This window comes from Rhinichthys klamathensis, unplaced genomic scaffold (assembly GCF_029890125.1).
Source record: "Rhinichthys klamathensis goyatoka isolate OS25496 unplaced genomic scaffold, OSU_Roscu_1.1 h1tg000168l_1, whole genome shotgun sequence".
Taxonomy (NCBI): Eukaryota; Metazoa; Chordata; class Actinopteri; order Cypriniformes; family Leuciscidae; genus Rhinichthys; species Rhinichthys klamathensis.
In genome coordinates this window covers 841,735-860,528 of record NW_026606699.1, presented here as the reverse complement: position 1 = coordinate 860,528, position 18,794 = coordinate 841,735, and the positions used below count along the sequence as shown (strand labels likewise).

The window sequence follows — 18,794 nt, the reverse complement described above, 5'->3', positions numbered from 1 at the left end:
TGATGAGAACCGGTGTCAGTGCGAGTCCAAGCCAGGTTCATTGGAGTCACACCAGCACAGCTGGAAGATGCCGTTTTTCGTTTTCTGGTCATGTAACAGAAGATGGATGACATCATTGCTCACGGGAAACACCACTATTTTTAAAAAGCCTTACCAGACCACTTCCAAAACACCTTTTATGACATATCATTTAATAACATTTCTAATTTTTGATGTTCTTTCATATTTTTGCTGCTTTGTGCAAACGTCTGTTCCCAGCAGATCTGAGCCCTGATACATCCGACTGGATCTTTTGATATAGAAGATGGAGTGTCTTTTCTGTTTTTATGTTTAATGTGCTACCAAACTCCATCAGGTAAAGATCTATCTGATCTAGATTTATCCTTAAAGCAATGTGGAGGAACCTGATGCAAAGCAAACAAACAGGAGCTTGTGTATGTATGTTAACAGTGACCACCCAAGTGATCATAAAGTTTTTTTTTATTGTTTTTTTTAATGATTTAGAGATATTGTAACATTCCACATATGTAAAAAAAAAAAAAAAAAAAAAAAAACCTATGTACAGAGATAATGAAATTAAAAAAGCAAGCTCTTTGAAGCACAGATCTTTAAATATATTTGTCTGGACGTCTTTCTGTGTGCGTGTGTGAAATAGAGCTCGGTGATATTTTTACTTACCAGGTTTTTAATCATCTAATTGACTAAAATGATTAATAATGATTTCTCTGAACTGAAAAAGCACCATAATAAGTGCCCAAGTGTCACCCTTTTCAGAGCAAACTCATAAATATATATATAAAATGACATTCAGCATTTTCATCTATACAGTATAAACCAGCCTTGATGTGATTTCTTGAGTTCTGGCTGTGGTGTGAAACTCACGACAGAGCAACTGTAATAAACCTGCATTTCTTGAATCAGTGTAGCCTTCGCAGCCGATGGTGCTTCTGTTATTGAAGTAAACTGACGTCTGTGTCTTCTTGCCAACTTCCTTCTTTTCTCACAGTCTTTTGTCAAGTCACGTGTTTTACTTTTTCTTCTTAGTGGAAGCGAAGCCTCTTGTCGCCCTCAAAGAGTTGTTCTTCTTCTTCAGAAACACAGTTTCCTTTAATGCTGTGAACAAATCAGAAAATGTGTGAAACTGGAAGACATCGTCATGTGCCGTGATCTTCTCGTGTAAGGTTTGTTATGAAGGAAAACTAGGGCTCTGATCCGAGATCTAGTGAGCTGCCTACATAAACATCTTAAGTGTGTGATTTGGTACACACTACACTCCCAAAAAAGGTACAAAAGGGGATTCTCTTAGCATGACGAACATTTTAATAATCTAAAGAATATAATTTCCACTATAAAGAACCTTTTGTGTAATGGGAAGGTTCTGTGGATTTTACAGAACCATTGATGCCAACAAATAACTTATTTTTAAGAGTGTACATAGACTCAACTCACAATAAACATTTTTTAATTGAGTATGTTGCCAAGTCAATGCAATAAAATACACTGCACAAATACTAATACTGGGTTAAAAAAGGCAAATTTTTCAGTAATTTTCAGTTTTGACATTTCACCCGACCATCATTGATGGAGCATTAATGGCACTCATGCAATGCTTTTTAAAATCTGACTTAACCAATGTGTCTTTGAAGGCAGAATTATCTTTTATTACAACTTTTATGCCTTAAAATAATGCAAATGCTCTAGGTTTCACAGATCTTACTTGACTTCCTTCAGTGTAGTGTTGTTTGTCAAGCCTTCAGACAGCTGTTTGGCTCCGTGAATGGTCAACTCGTTTTCCATTAGCCTGTAGAGAGTCGAATAGAATAGATTATTCAATCTGTCAGAGCAAATATTGTGCACACAGAGACCTGAGGTTCATTACTTGGCATAAAGTCTACATGTATTATATGTTGATTAGCATATTAGATTCTGTTGAGCAAAGCATGTGAGATGCAGCAATAAAATAGTATTTGCATCATTGCATTTACATTGCAATGTAAATTAGATGCAGAAATGACCACTTACATGCTGCACATGTGAAACAGTTGTAAAGATATTAACAGTGAAACGGTTTTAAAGATATTACTGAGGTATAATCGATCGTACATCAGATGTGTCAGAGCAGAGTTGGACTTGAAGGCGTCGGCAATGTCTGACGCTGCATCGTCAGAGATTTTGTTCTGTATCAGCCTGAGAAATAAGCACATTTTGTGAGAATGCATTTGGGAACAATCATCCAAAGGGTATTATTTTACATGCATGAGAAAATATGACGTTCTGTTGTACCAGAAGATGTGAAGGCTTGTGTTTTGCTTCAGTGCTTTTGCCAGACTTCTTCCACCGAAAGAAGTAATGCCATTGGCGGAGAGACTAAACAGCAATGCAATAATCATTCTCCGATGGCTTGTTCTTAATTTGACAGCTAAATTGATCAGAATGGAGACATACGAGTCATTTTATACCTGAGGTTGGTCAGGCTGGGGTGATTCTTCAAAGCCTCTGCAAACGCATCTGCCCCCTCGTCACCGATCGAGTTACCCCACATTCTACAACCAATTTTACATGTCAATTTTAATGTCACCATATTTTTTGGATAATATCTGTAAAACTTTGTTTGATAGTATGGCAGTATCATGTTCCCTTAGATATTCTCACCCTATGTCAAAGATAGATTTGCTCTTGTGAATTGCACTGGCAAGGTATTTCCCACCCACACCTGTGATGTTGTTGCAGCCGAGCCTATATGGGAAATAAATGTACATGACTTCTATATACCCAGTGAGCATGTGTACATTGTTGCACAAGTCGTTTCTAAAGTGTGTATCATCTAAAAACATTGCAATCCATTTTTAATCATATCAAAGACGAAGGGGAAACGATGCACGCCAGAGTAACGATATCTAAGGTGCAGACTCCAAAAAATGCTAATCAAAACCAGGAAAAAATTCACACACTTGTTAAATGGTTAAAAAGTCGAAACGTTAACAATCCTGGTCTATCAAATAACTTTTTGGTCCAATCCATTTTTAATGCCATACACTACCTTTCAAAAGTTTGTAATTAAAGTTTTTTTTTATGTTTTTGAAAAAAGTCACAGCATTTTGTTAATCAACATTACAGCAAAAAACAGTAATATTGTTAAATATTATTACAATTTAAAATCGCTGTTTTGTATGTGAATATATTTTAAACTAATTCATTCCTGTGATCAAAGCTGAATTTTCAACATCATTACTCCAGTCTTCAGTGTCACATGATCCTTCAGAAATCATTCTGATATGCTGATTTGCTGCTTAAAAAAACATTTTGTATCATTATTAATGTTGAAAACAGTTGTGCTACTTTATATTTCTGTGGAAACCATGAAACCCCAAGCTTTTGAATGATTGTGTAATTGGGTAATGTATTTAATTCATCACAAATGTATCGAAAGTGGCAGTAAAGACTTTTATAATGTTTATAATGATATCTATTTCAAAGAAATACTTTCTAAAGAATCCTGAGAAAAATATATGAAGCAGCACAACTGTTTGATTATGAACTTTTTTTAATAATTGAGCACCAAATCAACATTTTAGAATGATTTCTGAATGATCATGTGACACGTACTTGTGCTATCAGGGTACGTTTCTGTGATACCTACTTGACAGTCTTCAAGTGTGGACATTCTTCAATGATCTTTGCTACTAGTTTGGCTCCAACATCCGTGATGTGGTTTTTGTAAAGGCTGTAAATGCAGAGAACAGGGTAGAATGAGGCCTAAACAAAACTCAAACAACAAAACAAAGATGGACGGATGAACTCACCCCAAGACCTTAATGATTTTGTGTCTGACGAGTTCCTCTGCCAGAACTTCAATACTGCTGTCTGTGAGCTCATTCACACAAAATCTGAAAGGTAAGAACGTCATTTGTCGTACTAGTTCTTCATACTGTATAAGCTTTGGGTTGAGCTAAACCCTGCCTGGCTTTTCTTACCTTACCACCGTCATTTTGCTGAAAGAGGGCCTAAGCTGCTTCACACCATAATCATTGATGTTATTGTTGTCCATGTCGACTCCCAGATGCTTCTTACGGTGGTGGAGGACAAAGTTCAACGCGCTGCAGTCGGCCGAGTAAATGTTACAGAAGGCAATCTTAATGTAATCTGCCGATATGCTGTTGGCCGTCATCTTGGCCACATTCTCGCTGTTCGTCTCAAAAATGCATCGCAGCATCCACAAGAAATTTGGCATCGCGTGCACCTTGTAGCCCTCAATGTCTGTAGATGGATAACGAGGGAGGCCCTTAAGATGAGTCCGCACGCTGTTGGACAGATAGGACTTGAGCATCTTGCGCTTTTGGTTCAATGATGCCGGTGGAACGATATGCTCTAGGAGTGCAGCGTTGGGTTTGGACAAGAGACCACATAAAAATAAGTTGGTGAATTGGAAATTGGTCTGGAACGGGTCTTTATCTCTGGGTCTTGACTTTCCCAGACAAGGCAAGCAGGAGAGATGAGACTTCTTCTTATATTCGCATTTGGAGAAGAACCTTAGAATGGATTCAGGAGAGATTTTGGAGTCCAGCACCAGAGAAAAAGCTGCTAAGAAGGCTTGGAGCGTCTCATGGAGGAACTCAAAGGTAGCAGAGCCTCCGCATGCATCGTAATGTGAAGCAGGCCTCAGAAAGCCAAACTGAAGGTCTTCGTCGTCCAATCCACAGGATGTCACTTCCTCTATACTGAAGACAAGTCCACCCCTTTCCAAACCCTGTAAGGCTAGCCGAGCGAAGGCCGAAAGCTTCTGCTCACCAGCTTTAAAGGTGTCCGTGGGACACCTCGGGCTCCGTTTCAAAAGACCAGGCCGTGCAGTTGAGTGGCCAAGAAAGACCTCAGAAAGGAGCAAGAAGACATTTGTGAGCGTGATGCAAGAGTCTGGCAATTCGAAGTTATCATAAACCGAATGAAGATGCTTGAAGCTCTTGAGGATGATCCAGCTGAACAACGGGATGGAGCAAAGACCGCAGAGGTGAGGGTTGGCGTCCAGCTGATCCGTCACCAATGTCCTGTGTTCCATCTCTGGGAAATGGAGAGCTGTATATCTCTTCAGGTGTTCAGGTGAAAATCCCTTCAAATACACCTTCTTCCGGATTACTCTGCTTTGGATCTCAGTGCCGCTTCGTGCCGATAGAATCTTCCGAGAACCTTTGAGCAATTTTCCGCAAAGCAAATTCATGAGAAGCAGAAGCGGACGAGTCTTTTCTTCCGGAGAGACCACTTCAGGCACATTATCCAAGTCGGAATCCATTTGGATTTCGTCATATCCATCAAAGGTGAAAACCACCGTCTCTGGGAATCGTAAGATGTAAGTGAAAACCTCATTATCAAGGTCTCCGTCTGGATAGCAGTTGTGTTTGAAAATCAGATCCTTCAGCGAGATCTCGTCCGTCTCCTTGAAGGCACTGAACATCCTGCATCTGAACTTGAAGAAGAACTTTGCACGCGTCTTCAGCTCCCTTTGGGACCACAAGTTCTGCAGTTTCTGAAGGACAATTGATTTGCCTACGCCAGCGTCACCAGTGATGAAGATCGTCTCAGCCTGCTGGTTGAAGACACCCTGGTCTCCTAGTAGCTCATCCAGACTCTGTAAGTATCCCAAGCTCTCACCTCTGTCGTTCAGGAGCTCCATCTGTGTGTCCATGTAAAGATCCTCCAGCGGCGTCTCCTCACTTTTAGAGTAGGACGTGATGAACTGAGTGTCCCTTCCCAGCTCACACCTGAGCTTCTCACAGTACTTGCTAACTGCAAAGATGCAGAAAAACGTTAGTGCACCAAAACAACTCATAAATTCAGTGCATGAATGCAAATATTTTAAATGGGGGAAAAAACTCACTTGGGTCTGTGTTAATCACTGGTATGGCACTAATAGTGTCTAATGGCGTGTACTGAATATCATCAAACCAAGGCCGCAGATCAATGTAAGCATCGTATGCTTCATGAAGAATATGCATGAAATATGCTGAGCACTCCTCTCCTTTACTCTGAACCAGCTCCAAAATTTTCCGTACCTGCATGTCCAAAAATGAGGTGAGTTGATTAGTAGTGAATTAATGAAGACTAAATTACAAGAACTATATAATTACTATAATAATTGTACTTATGTCAAGTACAATTAATTTTGTCATTGTCAGACATAATGCTTACATTTAATTTAATTAGTTGTTAATATGTGTGTGTGATATAAAAAAATCAAATAAATGTTTATATAATATAAAATGTTTGTCATAAAACTATCTGTAAAGAACTATGTAATGTAACTAAGGAAGTTGTTTTAGAGGTGGAAAGAGTACTAAAAGATTGCACTTAAGTGAAAGTATTGCTATTTAAAAAGTAATTCCCTTGAGTGCAAGTAGAAAGATAATATGACAAGTAAGAGTAACTTGTGACGTTCCAAGAAATCCCTTTTTATGGACAAAGGCATCCAGATTTTGCTACAGCTGAATAAAATCAAAGTGATCAAATCAAAATCAAAAATGATGTTATTTAAGCAGTTTGCTGAAATCTTAAAATATGTCAGTGCCATTTTTTGTCTCAAGATTCACACCAGTAATGTTTTTATCTAAAGCACGTTTATAAAAGCTACTCAAGTGTCCTAACCTTAATTTAACTGCATTCGTTTAAAGAGGGCGCCTCTTGATGGAAATGACATCACAACATTTATTTCCATCAAGACGTGCATCAATTTTTGGTCAAGATCTTGTATTAACAATGCAAGAGTCCAGCACTCTGTAAAGTTTCCTCCAGCACATCCCAAATACTTTCAATGTCAAGGTCTGGACTCAGAGATGTCAATTCATGTGTGAAAATGATTCCTAATGCTCGCTCACAACCATTCTTTCATAATTTGAGCCTAATGAATCATGACATTGTCATCCTGGAACTCAATTTAGTTATAATCAAAAAGATTTTTAAAGAGAATGAATAAAGTAGGCTACTCAAGTACTTGTAACTACCTTTCAACCTCTGTTTATTTTGTTATAAATATTGTAGGCCTACTATTTTTGTACTACCCGGTACAATATTGTTTATCGGTAATAGCAGTACTTTAATAACGTTTTAGTGTTGTATACCTGGTCAGTTTTGGTGGTGCTGCGCTGTATGATCTCGATGTCTTCAGTGCAGATGAAGCCGTTGATCTGGAGATTGTCCAGAATACACTGCGTGTTCTTCACCTGCTCCACCAGCAGCTCGCGGTGTAAAGTCAGCAGATTCAGGTGAGACCCCTTCTTGTAAGACCCCATTTTACAGCAGGACACTGTAGCTGGTTAGTTAGTCAACACCCTAATGATAATCTAAACCAGTCTCTTTAGAGACACGAGGGCAGGGTGTAACTGGACTGCTCCGTCATAGTCGGTCTGAACAAAATCAGCACGAGCTAAAACAGATTTTCACAGGTTCAAGAAGACAATGACGCTATATTGTATTGTAAGTTTAGCCATCTCAATGTCCTCACTCAAAAGAAAACGGAAAATGAAAGAAGCTATCTGTACAAACTTTAGAAAGTTCGTGAGGTTAAACGGACTGAGCGGAGTGTTGTTTACTTGGTTCCGCACAATGTTAACTAGGAAGTGAAACTAAAACCATGGCGAAATTAACATGAAATGTGACCCGGATTGGTGAATCCCACCCTGGATTTGCTCACTTCTGCTGTGTCAACATTGTTTGAGTATGAGTTGTGTGGAGAGGTCAGAGAAAAAAAAAATCCCTCAGTCATTCATAATTCATAATTTTGCTGTTGCTATTGTTGCTGGTAGGCTATTACCCAGCCAACAAAAATATTCGTTCTAAGAACGTTTTTCTAACATTCCCATCGAGTTATAAAACCGTTATTTCGAATGTTAAACGTTCAAAACATCTATGTTATAAAAACGTTTTTTTTTTTCTTGGATATGTGAACGTTCATTTCCAATGGAACATTCCATTTTATCCTTTTGTAAACATATGGGAACATTAGCCTACACATTTATTCTAAACCAGGGCTTTTCAATCTTTTAGATGCCACTGACCCCCAAAATATGATGATTCGTATGAGAGGACCCCCATCCTAAAATTTAAAAGGCTTTAGCCTATAATTTTATGTAAAAAGACCCAATTAATACTGTGAAAATTGTATATTATAAATGTGTAAACTATTTAGTTTCTATTAGCCCACTTCATTGAGTTTTTAATTCACTGTTAGTTGCAGATTTAAGTAAGTATTTTAATCAAATGTATGAATATATGCCTATTATTTATTTATTTAAATAATATTTCATTTATTTTAATCAATTGATTTATTTAGTATGTTTAATCTTATTTTTATGTATTTGTTTTTACATTTTACACTGATTTTCTTATTTATTTGTATTTTATTTATTTTAATCAAATGTATTTATTTATTTATTTTACTTAAATAACAATTGTTTATTTTAATTTAAAAAACTTTAGTTAGTTGGATCAATCTGTTTTTTTTTAACAAAAAAAAAATGTAATACTGCATTTTCTCTAAACTTTTCCATGGACCTCCTAGCACTCTCTTGTGGCCCCCTATGGGTCCCCGGACTCCAGTTTGAAAACCCCTGATCTAAACATTCTGAAACATAAAAAAAATATATATATAAAAAAATTGTTAGGTACACATCCAACTGCACGTTTAAGGTAAAAACAAAAAAGTTAAATAATGTTATTGTGCTAACATTTTGAGAACATTATTAAAGGCCAGATAACCTTATATTAACCTAATATTACTGGAAGAACGTTTGTTAAGAACTTTGCCACAACATTAGCTAAAGTTCTGAGAACATTCTAGCTGGGAAATGTCATGTAAATATTCTTACAAAAATACACTCACCTAAAGGATTATTAGGAACACCTGTTCAATTTCTCATTAATGCAATTATCTAATCAACCAATCACATGGCAGTTGCTTCAATGCATTTAGGGGTGTGGTCCTGGTCAAGACAATCTCCTGAACTCCAAACTGAATGTCAGAATGGGAAAGAAAGGTGATTTGAGCAATTTTGAGCGTGGCATGGTTGTTGGTGCCAGACGGGCCGGTCTGAGTATTTCACAATCTGCTCAGTTACTGGGATTTTCACGTACAACCATTTCTAGGGTTTACAAAGAATGGTGTGAAAAGGGAAAAACATCCAGTATGCGGCAGTCCTGTGGGCGAAAATGCCTTGTTGATGCTAGAGGTCAGAGGAGAATGGGCCGACTGATTCAAGCTGATAGAAGAGCAACTTTGACTGAAATAACCACTCGTTACAACCGAGGTATGCAGCAAAGCATTTGTGAAGCCACAACACGCACAACCTTGAGGCGGATGGGGTACAACAGCAGAAGACCCCACCGGGTACCACTCATCTCCACTACAAATAGGAAAAAGAGGCTACAATTTGCAAGAGCTCACCAAAATTGGACAGTTGAAGACTGGAAAAATGTTGCCTGGTCTGATGAGTCTCGATTTCTGTTGAGACATTCAGATGGTAGAGTCAGAATTTGGCATAAACAGAATGAGAACATGGATCCATCATGCCTTGTTACCACTGTGCAGGCTGGTGGTGGTGGTGTAATGGTGTGGGGGATGTTTTCTTGGCACACTTTAGGCCCCTTAGTGCCAATTGGGCATCGTTTAAATGCCACGGCCTACCTGAGCATTGTTTCTGACCATGTCCATCCCTTTATGGCCACCATGTACCCATCCTCTGATGGCTACTTCCAGCAGGATAATGGACCATGTCACAAAGCTCGAATCATTTCAGATTGGTTTCTTGAACATGACAATGAGTTCACTGTACTAAAATGGCCCCCACAGTCACCAGATCTCAACCCAATAGAGCATCTTTGGGATGTGGTGGAACGGGAGCTTCGTGCCCTGGATGTGCATCCCACAAATCTCCATGAACTGCAAGATGCTATCCTATCAATATGGGCGAATATTTCTAAAGAATGCTTTCAGCACCTTGTTGAATCAATGCCACGTAGAATTAAGGCAGTTCTGAAGGCGAAAGGGAGTCAAACACAGTATTAGTATGGTGTTCCTAATCCTTTAGGTGAGTGTGTACCGTGGTAACAAGTTTCAACCAGTGTTGTCTACATTAAAATCAGAATGGAAATAAGTTGTTAAGAATATTGTTCAAATCCCAGACTGAACCTCACGATTGGTTGAATAAGATCTAATTTTATTTTTTATTTTATTTTGTTTTTTGGCACATGACAATCAGAAGTGAAAAATAACACAACACAATTAATGCCGGCATGTAAATACTTTATGGAATTTCATTGTTTTGCAATGTACTACCATACATTACGAACACTGCACATTTTTCTTGTCCTGCATAAACAACATAACTAACCTGTCTGTAAGCATTGTGATGTGGTGTACACTCTGTAGACTACAGATAAGGGTGCACATAGACACCATTTATGACGGTATATCATCAGATAGAATCTCTTGTGTCCTTTCTTTGGATTTTTTCATAGCTTTCTCCAGTTCTTCCATCACAGACAGCCGTCCCTCATATTTGTTGGTTTCGATAGACTTGAGTTTCTCCTGGTAGTCTTCCGGCAGCCCGTTCTGCTCCGCACCCATCACAATAACCTGCAACACACAAGACACTTCGTTTCTACAGCTGTGACTGTAATTCTACACCTTCTGTGTTCTCAAACTCCATTTATGATGAGTCAAAAGTCTATTCTGGTCATTTAGAAAAGTAAGAGTGAAGCGGACAGCGTATCGGTTTTGTGTCCAAATGTCTGTACGTCATAATTTATTTATAAACTTTTTCAAAGCATTAACAGAAAGCTTCATACAAGTAAAGTTATAACTTTTTCCCCCATAATAACCCTTTCCGACGAATATTAAGACAACAATAGTAATAATAATAACAACTAATAAATTAAAATACAAAATGGTAATTAAACTTTAAATAATGTACTCATTTACAAATAACAACAAGTAGTGATTATTATTGAACTGACCTTTTTTTCTTTACATTTTACAACATTTTAGGTTTTAGATTTTTCTTTTTTTCTTTAAATTGCTTTTATTCCTCTTCTGCAAGTCGCTTTAGTTAAAATCATCTGCTAAATGCATAAATGTAATGTACCCAAGTTTTGGGTGGGTTTTAAAGATGTTTTTGAAAGTCTTTTATGCTCCCCAAGGCTTCCATGTATTTGATAAAAAATAAAGTAAAAATAGTAATATTGTGAAATATTACAATTTAAAAGTAATATTTTCTGTGTGAATATATTATAAAATGTAATGTATTCCTGTGATCAAAGCTGAATGTTCAGCATCATTACTCCAGTCTTCAGTGTCACATGATCTTTCAGAAATCATTCTAATATGCTGATTTGCTGCTCAAGAAACATTTATTATGAAATTAAATATTATTATTTGAACAGAAAGTCAGAAAGAACAGAATTTATTTGGAATACAAATAAATACATTATAAATGTATAACTTATGCTTTATTGCTGGATAAAAGTATGAATTTCTAAAAAATAAATAAATAAAAACGTACTGCCCCCAAACTTTTGAATTAAAGTGTAAATGTAAATTTTAGATTAAAATGTAAATCAATGTATAAAGGATATCTTAGGTCCTGTCGCCAGAAACTTTTTTCTTTTTTTTTTAAATGAATCAGCATAACTTTTTCATCATTACATGATCCTGCAGTGTCACAAACTAATTTTTACATGTTTTACAAATTGTTTTATGTGCATGTAACAAGAACAGTGTTTCCATGATGAGGCTGTAAATGCTCAGGACAGCAGAGATAAAGCCATAACAAGCACATGTTCTGGTTGCCTAATTCGTCTACTAAAAGAAATATGTCCAATGGATAAATATAAAAAGGTTATTTTGTGGCAGAGACTCATAAAAATGATATTCCAGATGCTTCGGTTTAATGTGTTTTTGTTGTGAAGGGCAGTATCACAGACCCAGTTGCTGGCGGTGCTCTATTGTCTCATCCTTACAAAGCCAGCCGGGGAAAATGCCAGAAAAAAAACCACCACAACATTGTCCTTCTTTCCCAGCAGCACAAATAACAAACTCATTCAGTTTTGAAGAATGATATCAGATCACAAGTTTCTGTTGTTATAATTGCTTCGACACACAATAGATGCAGGGAAAACAGAATCAGCTTCATTCATTTATTATTTAAATCCCCTCTCAATTCAGACATTTTCGTATCTTCAATGATTCAGAGTTCACAAATTGAAATGACGAGAGTCGGTAAATGATGACACATTGTATTTTTTGGGTAAACTATCCCTTAAATTTACGCACAGTTAGTTTATCTTAAGTAGATGTCAACAGGTGGGACAAAACATTGGATCAGGGTCAAAATATTCAACCTGTGCATTAGGACTTGCAGTGTAAATGCAGCCAAATTTATTTTTCTTGAGATTATAGTTATCGTCGGGTAAAAAATGCATCGGATCAGAGGTCACTCTCCTGCCAGACCTCGACTCACGTGCAGCCGTTACCAGAAGCCGGTGATTATAGTTTATAAAGTTATAAACATGGATATTTCTCGAACAAAAACGCATGACTTTGCTCCAGAAGGCACTTGGATGCACACCATTCTCAGAAGGTACCATTCACTCCCATTATAAAGCTTGGAAGAGCCAGGATTTTTTTTAACATAACTCCGACTGTGTTCGGCTGAAAGATGGAAGTCATATACACCTAGTATGGCTTGAAGGCGAGTAAATTATGGGATTATTTTAATTTTTGGGTGAACTAATCCTTTAATGTTGTCATCTCGAGCCTTGCATGGAAGTTTGCTCTCGCCCCCTAGTTGAGAAGCACTGAGCTAAACTAAAGTCCTGATAAAAGCCTCATGTTTGTTGTGATGTATTACAGGAAGCAGGAGACTGTACCTCTAGATAATGTGGTGAAGGTGGCGCATACACACAGCTGTTCATGATGTATGTCCGACAGTGGAGATCCTGGTCAGTGGTGGACACAAACACCTTCATTGGGCTGTAAGTCCCCATTTTCACATTCTCCTGACTGCAGAAGAACATTCAGCACAAATGAGGACCTCCATCATTCACTTACTTCTGCTTACTGCTTACTTCTAATTAGGTATGCAACATTTTTACATAATGATCTCGCATTTGTCTTTATAAAGTGTGTGTTGTGGGTTTGAAAGCTCCTACCGGTCCAAGGACTCAATGTCGGTCACGTTCATCCTCCACACGACCCCCCACACCTCTTCACCTGGGCTGTGCTCGATGGTCGCGACACCACCTCGCCAGCGCTGACTCGCTACCCCTTTATGGTTGCCAAAGACCAGCTTGTAGTCCTAGAGGAGTAGATAAGTTAGTTACTATAGACAGACAGACAGATTCACTGATCTATATAAATTACATATGATATTATTACACCTGGTATTAAGATGTGTTCTGATCGATCGGATCACAAGTAGACGAGAGACACATACTCGTTTACACCTGGTGTTTTAATCCGTCTCATTTGTCCACTTTCAACCACTTCTGTCCTGATTTCATCAAGGAGACGGTCTATGGGCGGGTAATGTGTTTTTTTTTTTTTCAGATCACTCGATCTAATGGACAAAATAACTATGCTTAATTTACATGTGAACGCACACAGAGATGATGGAAAAACATATGGAGAACATCAGCTTAGTTTCTGCTCTGCTCTGACAGTCGCAAGACCAGCCGAACGCTGTGAGTGTGTGTTAGAAATCAGGAACGGTGAGAGAACATTGTGCTGCTTGGTATGTTTTTTCATCTTCGAACCAAACTTGGATCTTCAGCCGACAAAGTTTAAATCCCGTCTTGCTAGCCGCTTCCCATAATGTTTGTGCATTAGGTCAGTAGAGAGAAGACAGTCTTTTGTGGCTGTTCGAAAACATTCGACCAAATGAGTGTTTACACTACGCCAGCAATCCGGTCGAATGCGTTTTCAACTACCTCTGGAAGTGGTCGAAACTCGACATGCTCAAATCGTTTTAGACTTGTTTAAACCGGAATTTAGCGTCATCCACTTGTGATCCGATCAAGCAAAACAAAAGAAAGAAAGATATATAGATACTGTAGATAGATAGAATGATAGAATGATAGAACGATAGACTGATACTGTAGATACTATAGATAGATAGATAGATAGATAGATAGATAGATAGATAGATAGATAGATAGATAGATAGATAGATACTCTAGATAGATAGATGGATGATAGATGGATAGATAGATGGATAGATAGATAGATAGATAGATAGATAGATAGATAGATAGATAGATAGATAGATAGATAGATAGATAGATAGATAGATAGATAGATAGATAGATAGATAGATAGATAGATAGATAGATAGATAGATAGATAGATAGATACTGACACTCTAGATACTCTAGATAGATAGATAGATAGATAGATAGATAGATAGATAGATAGATAGATAGATAGATAGATAGATAGATAGATAGATAGATAGATAGATAGATAGATAGATAGATAGATAGATAGATAGATAGATAGATGGATGATAGATAGATGGATGATAGATAGATAGATAGATAGATAGATAGATAGATAGATAGATAGATAGATAGATAGATAGATAGATAGATAGATAGATAGATAGATAGATAGATAGATAGATAGATAGATAGAATTATACTGACACTCTAGATACTCTAGATAGATAGATGGATGATAGATAGATAGATAGATAGATATAGATAGATAGATAGATAGATAGATAGATAGATAGATAGATAGATAGATAGATAGATAGATAGATAGATAGATAGATAGAATGATACTGACACTCTAGATACTCTAGATAGATGGATGATAGATAGATAGATAGATAGATAGATAGATAGATAGATAGATAGATAGATAGATAGATAGATAGATAGATAGATAGATAGATGGATAGATAGATAGATAGATAGATAGATAGATAGATAGATAGATAGATAGATAGATAGATAGATAGATAGATAGATAGATAGATAGATAGATGGATGATAGATGGATGATAGATGGATGATAGATAGATAGATAGATAGATAGATAGATAGATAGATAGATAGATAGATAGATAGATAGATAGATAGATAGATAGATAGATAGATAGATGGATGATAGATGGATGATAGATGGATGATAGATAGATAGATAGATAGATAGACAGACAGATAGATAGATAGATAGATAGATAGATAGATAGATAGATAGATAGATAGATAGATAGATAGATAGATAGATAGATAGATAGATAGATAGATAGATAGATAGATAGATAGATAGATAGATACCTTCAGTTTGGCCACACAGTGAATGATAGCTGATGGATTCTTCAGTTGCAGTCGTTCTTTCAGAAGGTTACTGCCGTAGGCAAAGTACAGGAAGGTTGATCCGTTCCTGTGATCGCTGCTGTTGTCCATGATTGAGACTTCGGAGGGCAGAGGGACTAGGAGGATGAGGAAGAGGAGGAAGAGGAGGGACAGGGTGAGGAAATGGACAGATTTCAGTGGAATCACGGTCAGCAGGGTTCAGAGTCAAAGCGAATGGCGTGACAGAGATGGAAAACACCTCTGTTACAGGACCTTTCAGCAACGCCCCATTCTCATGCAAATCCATTGTGCCCCATTCCACTGCATTCATCCGACACTAAAGAACTTTCCCAACTGTCCCTCTAGTGGAAGCAGCAGGACTAACCTGTGGAGTGGTGAACATTCACCACTTAAACTCAACCCAAAACTGGCATTTTAGCTGATTATTATCACATTGCTTTCATCAATCTCACTCGTGTTTTAAAACATAAATGTGCAAGTAACAGTGTAGGAACATGGTGTTTTAATAAATAGGCCTGATGTATTGTTTTAGGTTCTCTTGGTAGTGATGGGGACGAGACCGCCTATGCCGAGTCCGAGTCAAGACCAAGTCCGTTGTTTTTCAAATACAGCCGAGTCCGAGTCAAGACCGAGTCTTTGAGGAAGCAAATCCGAGTCGAGATTTTGTCTCGACATGTCAGTTTTGATATTCATGATTTAATATCACCCCAGTTAATAATCAAAAGTTAGGCCTTTGCATTGCACCATGGGATGTAATTTTCAAATAATGCCCGTCAACATTGCATTTTATTATTATTGTTGTTATGTGTTGTGTGTTTTTTTTATATGAACATAAAAACAATGCGTTGGAAAAAAAAATCTCGAGGACTCGGTCTGAAATTACGAGTCCTTCTCCTCCCACTGTGGTCCAAGACCGAGTCTTTGAAGGGTTGAGACCGAGTCAAGATCGAGTCTTTGAAGGGTCGAGACCGAGTCAAGATCGAGTCTTTGAAGGGTCGAGACCGAGTCAAGATCGAGTCTTTGAAGGGTCGAGACCGAGTCAAGGCCGAGTCTTTGAAGGGTCGAGACCGAGTCAAGATCCGAGTCAAGATTGAGTCTTTGAAGGGTCGAGACCGAGTCAAGATCGAGTCTTTGAAGGGTCGAGACCGAGTCAAGACCGAGTTTTTGAAGGGTCGAGAACGAGTCAAGATCGAGTCTTTGAAGGGTCGAGAACGAGTCAAGATCGAGTCTTTGAAGGGTCGAGACCGAGTCAAGATCGAGTCTTTGAAGGGTCGAGACCGAGTCAAGATCGAGTCTTTGAAGGGTCGAGACCGAGTCAAGATCGAGTCTTTGAAGGGTCGAGACAGAGTCAAGACCGAGTCTTTGAAGGGTCGAGACGGAGTCAAGACCGAGTCTTTGAAGGGTCGAGACGGAGTCAAGACCTAGTCTTTGAAGGGTCGAGACCGAGTCAAGACCGAGTCTTTGAAGGGTCGAGACCGAGTCAAGACCGAGTCTTTGAAGGGTCGAGACCGAGTCAAGATCGAGTCTTTGAAGGGTCGAGACCGAGTCAAGATCGAGTCTTTGATCGAGTCTTTGAAGGGTCGAGACCGAGTCAAGATCGAGTCTTTGAAGGGTTGAGACCGAGTCAAGACCGAGTCTTTGATCGAGTCTTTGAAGGGTCGAGACCGAGTCAAGATCGAGTCTTTGAAGGGTTGAGACCGAGTCAAGACCGAGTCTTTGAAGGGTCAAGACCGAGTCAAGATTGAGTCTTTGACGGGTCAAGACCGAGTCAAGGCCGAGTCAAGGCCGTGTCTTTGAAGGAACAAGTCCGAGACGAGTCCGAGAAAGCAGAAATTGGTCTCGAGACCGGACTCGAGTACTACATCACTATCTCTTGGTTTAGGTTTGTTGTTTCTAGACCCTCAATACTCATCCACCCATATGTGTTTGGTAAAACAAGAGCAAGCAAGCTTAAACAATGAAAAACGGACATAAAGCAGTGATGTAGCAGATACACATCTCTCAAAGTTCATGAAGCGTTTCATCACCCACCTGCCGAACACAGAAAGCTGAATCCAGCCGCGAGCAGCATGAGGCGCATGAAGAGGGTTTTACAGGAGGACATGGTGTTTGTTTCAGGGTTGACCTGGTTCGTTGTCGACGGAGAGACCGCTGGAGCGGGACATTTGGACGGTGGGAGGTTCCCTCCCTCCCCTTTTGGTCTCATCAAACCCAGAGAGGGTCAAATGCTTTTGATGACTCAATGTAAATGTGATACATTCGTGTTCATTGATTAACACATCTTTACATAGACAAACATTGAGCCTCCAGAGGAGCTTCAACGAATCAGAAATTCAGAAAGATAGATTGTGTGAAATTCTTATGAATAAACATTGGGTAAATATGTATTTTGTAATTTAACAGGAACTGTATTAAACTTGATGTGCATTTGAACCAGTTAATAATTGCCTGAATGTTTGTATCTTTGTCAAATGATTGCATATCTCTTATCTTTAACCCTCGTGCACGGTTCGATTTCTGGGTATGGCCTTGTTGGCCATACCCAGAAATACAATTCCCCCAAAAATCAAACTATGAAAAAAAAAAAAAACACTATCGAGACTATTTCCACACATTACAAAGAATGAATAGCTGAAATTATGATTTATAAAAATGTATTTAACCACTCTTTTTAAGACTGCTCCTCCCCACACCTGTGGGACACATGCGATAGTTTTCATATTTGATTTTCAAAAGAAATGACAATAGATTCTCCATTTGTGATGTGGTGTCAAACTATAATTCATGCTCTGGTTCTTTATGTAGGCTATGTGTTTAATTATGTGTGTTTTAGAGATTGAATTCAAATCAAATATTAAAATTACTGTCCAAACTACCTCTGAATAGGATGTCTACTATTTTGAAAATTCTAGAAAAATATATGGTTCAGATCACTCAACCCATATATGGATTAATTAATATTAATTTCTACATTTACTAATACATTATTAAAATCGAAGGTTGTATTTGTTAACATTAGTTAATGCACTGTGAACTAACATGAACAAACAATGATCAGCTGTATTTTTATTAACTAACATTAACAAAGATTAATACATTCTAATGAACCTTATTGTAAAGTGTTACCCCTATATGGGACCTATGAACAGCAAGATCGTACAAAATGTCTGATTGCACATTTCACAACACATCAGCCAGCGTGTTGAAACTTGGCATCTGAATCTTGAAGACTCAGACCTTTCTGACAATATGTGTTTTGTCAAGATTAGAAAAGGTTTTGATCATAAATTATGAAACATGGTGATGCCCAAAAGGGGAGGAGCCGATAAAAGAATTTAGAATACCGTTTCTATGGTAACACAACATCCAATTTCAAAACAGTTTTCAATGGATGAATTCTGAGTTCGTAAGCTTTCAAATGATACCTAATT

The 18,794-nt window shown here is 38.0% G+C and overlaps 2 protein-coding genes across 2 annotated transcripts; both read right to left on the bottom strand.

Moving 5' to 3' along the window:
- Window positions 1-1,017: 1,017 nt before the first annotated feature.
- Window positions 1,018-7,605, bottom strand: nod1 (nucleotide-binding oligomerization domain containing 1). The gene is made up of 11 exons (XM_056259460.1): window positions 7,107-7,605; window positions 5,870-6,044; window positions 3,975-5,778; window positions 3,804-3,887; window positions 3,641-3,724; window positions 2,653-2,736; window positions 2,460-2,543; window positions 2,284-2,367; window positions 2,104-2,187; window positions 1,718-1,801; window positions 1,018-1,113 (listed from the first exon to the last, which is right to left on the bottom strand). Exons 1-11 carry the CDS (start codon window positions 7,275-7,277, stop codon window positions 1,041-1,043), a joined length of 2,811 nt encoding a protein of 936 aa, XP_056115435.1. The 5' UTR covers window positions 7,278-7,605; the 3' UTR covers window positions 1,018-1,040.
- Window positions 7,606-10,268: 2,663 nt separating this feature from the next.
- ggctb (gamma-glutamylcyclotransferase b) lies at window positions 10,269-17,584 on the bottom strand. The gene is made up of 5 exons (XM_056259474.1): window positions 17,395-17,584; window positions 15,325-15,479; window positions 13,192-13,337; window positions 12,910-13,042; window positions 10,269-10,618 (listed from the first exon to the last, which is right to left on the bottom strand). The coding sequence occupies exons 1-5, from the start codon at window positions 17,567-17,569 to the stop codon at window positions 10,442-10,444; spliced, it is 786 nt and encodes a 261-aa protein (XP_056115449.1). The 5' UTR covers window positions 17,570-17,584; the 3' UTR covers window positions 10,269-10,441.
- Window positions 17,585-18,794: the final 1,210 nt, after the last annotated feature.

Bases quoted from the DNA above. Each gene is read 5' to 3' on its own strand.
- nod1 (XM_056259460.1), bottom strand. From the start codon at position 7,277: ATGGGGTCTTACAAGAAGGGGTCTCACCTGAATCTGCTGACTTTACAC. The intron at 1,802-2,103 runs GTACGATCGATT...GACTCTCTACAG, and splicing joins TCTGCTCTGACACATCTGAT to GCTAATGGAAAACGAGTTGA. The intron at 1,114-1,717 runs GTAAGATCTGTG...ATTTGTTCACAG, and splicing joins ACTACACTGAAGGAAGTCAA to CATTAAAGGAAACTGTGTTT.
- ggctb (XM_056259474.1), bottom strand. From the start codon at position 17,569: ATGAGACCAAAAGGGGAGGGAGGGAACCTCCCACCGTCCAAATGTCCC. The intron at 13,043-13,191 runs GTAGGAGCTTTC...GTTCTTCTGCAG, and splicing joins GACATTGAGTCCTTGGACCG to TCAGGAGAATGTGAAAATGG. The intron at 10,619-12,909 runs GTACAGTCTCCT...TGTGTGTTGCAG, and splicing joins CTTCACCACATTATCTAGAG to GTTATTGTGATGGGTGCGGA.